Raw genomic sequence first — 7,930 nt, 5'->3', positions numbered from 1 at the left:
TGCATACCTTTCAGTTCAGGTAGCAGAGAAGGGTGTTATTCATATCAGCTAGAAGAGATATTCATTTCAGTGGTTTCTGGTTGATCATACAATGTCTATCATTATATTACTATATCACTGTATCATTATATCACTATATCACTGTATCATTATATCGCTATATCGTTCTATCACTATATCATTATATGATTTCTGTTATCATCATACGACTCCGGTGGTGGCCACCCCTTCTTTTATCTCTTTGGGTGGAGAGCGGTCTCCTTTGAATCTGGTTCACCACTTCCATCTCTTTCTCACACCTCATCTGTTCGCGTCTCATACATGGCATTCGCCTGGGCGTGGAGTTTTCCCCCAACAAGCAAAGCAGTATCAATCAGATGCTCTTTCACTCACCACTCTTCATACACTATCTTTTGAGGTGTTCTAGAACCACACTGGCACAATAACTACAAATTGCTTCATAGACAGAATTATCACACCCTGAAGGAGCCTGTGCTTCTCACTGGTTTTTAGACATGCTATCAGATGTGATTCAAAGGTTGCTTAAGCCAGCATATGATTACAGGTGTATACTGGCTTCTTATATTGTAATATTGTACACTAATTTAATTAGCGGCCGCTATGGCCCCTTTACACTTGTACACGTACGCTAGTAGTTCGGAAGCGGCCGCGTTATTATCCAACAGTCGTACGTTCTTCCGAACCACATCTGATATATCACAATTAAATGACTTAGTGAAACATGCAAATTGAATAGTTACAGAAAAGATGTAAAGCCTACTATTTAATAGTAAATTAGAAAGAGAACTTTGAGATGAAGTAATATAAGCTGTAATTATGATGATCAACACATTCTCAATATCAACAAAGATATTTGAATGTAAGAAAGAAACATCAAACATCACTTACATCTTTTAAAGTGTGAACTGAAGTGCAATCTTCTATTCATTGAATATGAAGATAAGAGTGCAAGATCTACAAGAAGAATTTGAAAGTGTTAAATAAGCTCATGAATAGAACTGATAGCAAGAAATGACAGCTGATTGAATATCAAGAATTACACTAATATCATGTGTGAGATCCTGTTGTATATTGTTTTGAGATTGTATGAGATATCATATTTAATGAAGCTCTTGACATGAGTGCAAATACATCTGTAAATACAGTGAGAGAATTCAATGAATTGTCTAATGAATTGAATATTCTGAATGTCAGAGAGAGATAATAGTACTACTTACTATAACATCTTACAAAGAAAAAGTCAGATATTTTGAAGATGATTGTAAATAAGAACTTAGAGAGTGTAACTGATTCAATCTATCTTCTAGATAATAAGACATAGCTTGTTATAAATAAAGAGTCTGAAGACTCTGTTAATGAGAATGATTCTATTCTAAGTATTCTGACAGACTGATCAACTATACTGATAAAAGCCAAGAGAAGCTCAGACTGAGACTATTAACATAAGATAATGAAAAAGAAGATTAAGATATTTGAATAGAAGAAGACATATATTATCATTGAGAAGACTCTGAAAATGAATATTCTTACAGATAAATAAGTGTATGATTGAAAATTCAATAATAAGAGAGAAATCATCTGCTTTAGAGCTCACTGAGTGATTAGAGAGTTCTTACAACAGCAGAATATTCATTATACAAGATTATATACTGCAGTGGTATCAGGGTCTATATCACACAGTCTATTCACTATATCAACTGTCAAAGAATGAAAGATTAAATTAATTGACTATATATCCGTGTTTTTGAATGACATACTATCACAAAATGAGATAATCTATATACAACTGTTCACAGGTGTAAAGCACAGCAGAGAGAGCTTGATAAGCCTACTTCATCAGAGTCTATATAAAATGAAGCAAGCTGTAAGAGTATAATATTTCCTAGCAATGAAACATCTCATCATATTGAGATTTAAAATATTATCTTATAATGATGAATTTCTATATCACTCTGTTTATAAGATCTATCTGACATTGCATATTAATGATTATCAGATGACAGAATCTCAAGAACAGCAATTAGACTGAGTATTGAAAGAGATTGTAAAGAGATTTGAGACAAAGAATGTTGAAGAGATCAAGTCATATCTTAGAATAAAGATCAAATGTCAGAGAAATGATAATCTAGTAATTACACAGAGCTGTTATATTGAGAAGATTCTTGAAGATTTTAATATGAATAAGATGAATTCTGCAGAGATCTCAATGATGACAGGTATATAACTAGAGTTTTCACCTGATGAGAATGATGAATTGAATAATAACTTTACAGCTATAAGATATCATCAAGAATTGAGATTATTGCAGTATTTAATCTCAAGCAGCTGATCAGACCTGGCATTCATGATCAACTATCTCTTGCATTTTAACTCATATTCATAGACTGACCGTGTGACCGTGTCTGAGACCAGGACTAGATTTTTTGATAGTCTCATTACCAATTCGACTGATTTCATTACACGGTTTTAACATTAGATAGTAGTCTCATACTGTCTCAGTGAGACTTACTGTCTACTCTTGTCACATTTTTCAAATGAGACCATGATTTCCACTTCTCAATTTAAATTATTTTTATTGCTTTAAATGACTTTAAATCTCATTTGAGCATTATCAAAAAGTGTTACTTTTTAAAAAATTAAAAATAGTCTAAAAAAAACCTTAAAATGTCTAAAAATAGTAACTTTATGCCAAGAATGAGACTAAATGAGATCAAATGAGATCACTTTCTCATTTTTTTCAAGTCATGGTTTCATTTTAAGATCTGATATATAGTCACTTTACATGTTTTTTTGATAGCCAGTCTCAGCGGGATTCACGCCAAGAAATGTATGAGACCAGATCAAATGAGATTAAATATGAAATTCATAGTCCCAGCGGCCAGTCTACATATTCATACAAAGCATGTTGAGCAGCGTTGAAGCATGTCCTGTATTATGTCAAGAAGATGAAAAACTATGACATATTATACAGAAAGAAGATCAGTGATATGAGTCTGAGTTCTGTGATATACTGTGATTTGAACTGAGTGAGAGCGGATTCTCAATACAAATTGACTACTGACTATGTTATATTGATTAATGAGTCACTGATCTTATGATAGTTACAGAGACAGACATCTATCATCAAATCAATCACAGAAGCTGAATATATTACAGCTAGTAAGACAGCTTGTAAGATAATCTGATTAAATGATATATTATATAATACTGAGTTGATGAATGATGGAAAAGTGAAAATATGCTTGTATCTATAAGTTAATAATAAGAGAGCAATTGATCTAGTAAAGGAGGAATTCTTAACATGAAGATCATACTATATCAAGATTAGATATCATATTCTCTGCAATTTAATTAAAAAAGAGGAAATCATGATAAAACATGTTGATTCTACAGTGAACATAGCTGATGAGCTCATCAAGTCACTGATGAAGCCTGCATTTGAAGATTTTATCAAAAGAATTGATTTGAAAGAGATCAGAAAGGAATGATTGAATGATAATAATAATACAGTGAATCAGTGGATTTTGCATGTATTTCTTGATTTTTACAGTTATTACTGTACAGACATCTTTCCTAATAAGGAAATCAGGGTCTGATTGATGTAATTAATTATTATTGCATTTTTGAAAGATTTGAGAATAAGGGAAGCCCTGGGTGGCGGCTTATAGGCCACAGTGTAGCAAGAGAAGGTGTTGGTGATTACTACACCTACCCTAGTCATGTGCCACCTCAACCTATTCATTTAGTGTAACTCGCGTAGTTAGATTACAACATAACAATGTTATCCTTCAAGAGTTTCCACCTAACACTCGCCTTTGTAAATCAATTACAATCAACTTCAAATATTCATATCTCAATGAATATTTATTTGAAACTATTCTAAAAAACAGAATGATAATTTGTAGATATATATTATATTATATTAAATTTCTATGAGAAAATAACATATAATTATTAATTTATTAAGCTTTTTAAAATACTATTTTAAAATAAAATACACAGTCTATATTTATAAATATATTTATAAATATAAATTATTTTCATATAAAAATTAAATATATTATAGATTATATATATTTTTAATAAAATATAAATTTTTATCTTGAAATTCTTATTTATTATTGATTTATTTAAATTTTTATATAAATTTTTATATTTTAAAATACTATTTTTGTAATAACAGTGTATTATTAATACTTTAAAGTTATAATTTATATAAATTATTTTATTAAATCATTTAAATATATTTATATTTAATAAATTATTTTTCAAATTTTAAAATTTCAAGAATTGTCAATATTTTACTTATAATTTATAAAAAAAATTATAATAAAAAAATAAAAAAATTCTTATATAAAATAATTTAATATTTATTAAATTATAATATATTTATATAAGAATTATTTATTTTCAATAATATATAATACATATTTCTTAATTTATAATAAAATATTATATATTTTATTTTACTGTATTTTATTTTCTAATTGAATTCATATTTTAATTAATTTTAACTATATTATAATAATTTTGAATTATATTATACTATAAGTCTTGATATTTATAAATTACAAATTAGAAAATTAAAATAATGAATATTTATTGAGATATTAACATTCAAAGTTGATTGTAATTGATTTACAAAGGCGAGCGTTAGGTGGAAACGAGCGTTAGGTGGTTGATTACGTTATGCCCCGGTGTTTTCGAGCGCGTTTTTCATTATGAAGCAGAATACATAGAATCAATGTAGAATCATATTAATATCTAGTATAGCCACCACCTGCCTGTATAACAGCCTGACAGCGAGCTGGCATCTCTGCTATAAGTTCTTGTAATTGCTCCTCTGTTATAGCATCTCAGACAGCTCTAATCACTTGTTGAAGTGTATCATAAGAAAGATTCTTCTCATCTCCATGATTCTCTTGTATCCACTGCTTCATAAGATTCCATACAGATTCAATTGGGTTCAAATCTGGTGAGTATGGCGGCCAATATATAGAGGTGATTCCATGTTCTTGAAGATCTTGAGAAGTATCTGCTGCAGCATGCCCTGGAGCTCCATCATGCATTAATTTCAATCCAGGATTCATTTGTATTCAACCATGGATAAGAGGGACTATACGTTCGCAATAGGAGGTCTAGAAGGAGAATAGATTAGATTTCATTTTCACAGGTGTATTGAACTTCATGATAAGTAATCTCAAGATGATCAGAGATCTTTTGATAGGTCCAATCCAGTCCGCGAAGAAGGATATCTCGACATTGATCACAGGTCAATCATTTTGGAGGAGTAGCAGGAGGTTCAGGAGGTTCTGATGGTGGAGGTGCAATAGCAAATAAGACCATATTGAATCAGAGAATGATAATAATGAGTATAGAAATCGCGTACGTATGGAATAAGAATAATGAATGAGAAGCTGGCTTCTTATATTATATGAGGATATTTAGAAACGCGGCACCAGAATGAACGTTAGAATGCCACTAAAATATTAGGGCGGCACTAACGAAAACACCGGGGCATACCTGCGTATGTGGATAGGAGTTTGTAGAATACCTCACCGACAATAATATTACACCTCAGCTACTTTTTTTTTTTTTTTTTTTCTTGGGGGAGGGGGGGGGGATTTACGGACTGCAGTTCTGATTTTGCCTGCGGGACGATATATTGCTGCGAGAATCAATACGAAACTCATTGCCGTCTTGCCATCCCGGTGTCTCTAGTCAATGGCGGTACGCGGATGATACAATTGTTACGATGATGTAACGTGTTGCCATTTCGGATCAGGTTTGGAGCGCGTTTGTATGCTAAATGGGCGCAGGACTTTTGATACGACACCCCTCGTGTCTTTCAACTCTATCAGAGATAACGAGCTTACAGAGGATTGAGCGCGAAATTCGCAGTTACACGTTGCTCCCCGTGTTGTTTTGTTCTTTGAACGTTTTGAGGTGTTGATTTATATTTCTATATAATTGGTCTAATTCTAATTTTAGAGTAGGAGAGGGAGCAATGTCCAAGCCCCTTTTCAGATTCTCCACAATCCTTTGACAGTATCGCTCTTGTTTGCCTCTCGGCCGCTGAACCACCTTTTCTGGGCATTTGTAACTCGGTTTCTCCTCTAGTTGTACCTACCAATCCGTGGCTTCACTATGCCAGTGACCGGGGCCATTCAACCAGCACAGACTATTGGCGCAGTCGGCAAAGGATAGCGCGTCTGCCCTGGGCAAGTCACACTCGTGACGATACGATCTTGCTCCTCAATTCCCTACATGGACTGCTGCCCGCATATTCCTGACCTTGTTGAAGGAGCCTTTAGCAAAACGGACCCATGCGCTGGTGTGACTGGTGGCTGATGGCCAACAGATGTCATCACAATTCCCTGGTTAAAAATTGAATCGGACCAGACTGCGCTCCCAGAGATCTCCTCATTCCTTGCGCGAGGGACCGTTTGGAATGGTCCTATGGAATTTTATATTTCTCGGGTCCCCCGTCGTCTTCACTATCCAGTGGCTAGCGGCAGGCGCCCGCATAACCATCAGTGGCCCCTATGATCCCGATTTGCCTGGTCACAGTGATAAACATAAAGAGAACGGCTCACGCGGCTATGGCTGCCAGACCCGCGAGAGCGAGATAATTTCACCTAGAAACCCGGACAGGTCCGGAGGGGATGACGGCACGCTGTGGACTGGAGAAAACTGTGTTCAACATCAAGCGGCGTCCCCACCAGGGCGTCGAATGGACTCGATGGACTCGACACGGTTTGTAGCGGAATAGATCGCATTCCTACAGTTTCCTGGGTTGGACCGCCTACACAGGGCAGCAATGGAATGGGGAACAAATTTGCATTCGTCATGATCGTGGGGGGGGAGGGGGGCGGGTAGAGGTAAAGCATTCCTATTCCTATTCAGGGAACCAATCCCCTACGGCAATGGAACAAAGGGCCCCGCTGACGCTACGCTAGGGCTGAACCTGATTGCACCCCCGCCAGGAAATGAAACATTTAACTTCTACCCTTCTCAACAGCTATTTTTCAACGGCATCTACAACGGCATCTACAACGGCATCTACAACGGCATCGAGGAATCCAAATAGTACCTCGGAAAGACCGCTGTACACTTTGGGAGATTCACCTTCACCGAGAAGCTCAACTGTATCCCCCTCCGCTGGCTCGGGGGATGATGGGTTTTGGCCTTCTCCCCAACGGCGGCGGCTATATGCCATCCAAGACAACCATGAATGGATCTCTCGCCGACGCCACGATTTTCCTGCGGCTTTCCGCGACCCAGGAGCCACGAATACTTGAGGTGGAGAAGACCAAAAACACTACTGTAGTGACGAATATTCTGTACACCGAAACGGAATTTGATATCACCTTCAACAGCTATTATGATGTGCGCAATTCATCTCAACGTCTCGTGGGGGACGCGTATAGCGAAAATGCGATATATTTCATCGGCGCAGGGACGCGCGATCGGACCCTTCTGCTGTCTTATTCTTTAGCGTTTTACCGTTTTGTTCCTTTTATGTCCAGTTGTGATGATGTAGTTGTGATACCCCGGATTTACCGGTGAAGTTCAGTGTGTCGTTTTCGGAGAAATTAGATACCCTCGCTTGCGTTTATAATATTTAGTTAGTGGGAGACTGGAGTTTGTTTTTATGGCTTAATATATCATTTGATCTACGTGGGTAATAAAATATTCTGGGAACAATTCGGAAGGGGACGGAGGGGTGGGTCGAGTTGATTGACGATGCGGACATGTGGATTTAACGATTTATTTATGACAACCATGTAAGCTAGGTGTACACTAATGACGGCAAAAAGAACGAATTTATTTTGGATGAATAGCAATGGCGTACATAGATGTGTCAGAAGACATATTCGTGTGTACCTTTTTCCTTTCTCAGGTATGT

At 35.9% G+C, this 7,930-nt stretch overlaps 2 protein-coding genes across 2 annotated transcripts; both read left to right on the top strand.

Moving 5' to 3' along the window:
• Positions 1 to 6,472: 6,472 nt before the first annotated feature.
• On the top strand, positions 6,473 to 7,111 carry BDBG_16706 (uncharacterized protein; the record flags this gene model as incomplete). The annotated part of the gene is made up of 2 exons (XM_031724598.1): positions 6,473 to 6,777; positions 6,928 to 7,111. 2 exons carry the CDS (start codon positions 6,473 to 6,475, stop codon positions 7,109 to 7,111), a joined length of 489 nt encoding a protein of 162 aa, XP_031577427.1.
• Positions 7,112 to 7,194: 83 nt separating this feature from the next.
• BDBG_16705 (uncharacterized protein) lies at positions 7,195 to 7,590 on the top strand (the record flags this gene model as incomplete). Its single annotated transcript, XM_031724597.1, has 1 exon — positions 7,195 to 7,590. One exon carries the CDS (start codon positions 7,195 to 7,197, stop codon positions 7,588 to 7,590), a length of 396 nt encoding a protein of 131 aa, XP_031577426.1.
• Between the last annotated feature and the right edge of the window lie 340 nt (positions 7,591 to 7,930).

The sequence above is a fragment of the Blastomyces gilchristii genome (assembly GCF_000003855.2).
Source record: "Blastomyces gilchristii SLH14081 genomic scaffold supercont1.4, whole genome shotgun sequence".
NCBI classification, from domain to species: Eukaryota; Fungi; Ascomycota; class Eurotiomycetes; order Onygenales; family Ajellomycetaceae; genus Blastomyces; species Blastomyces gilchristii.
Note: the sequence above shows the minus strand (reverse complement) of the source record. Positions and strands in the feature narration are given on the sequence as shown.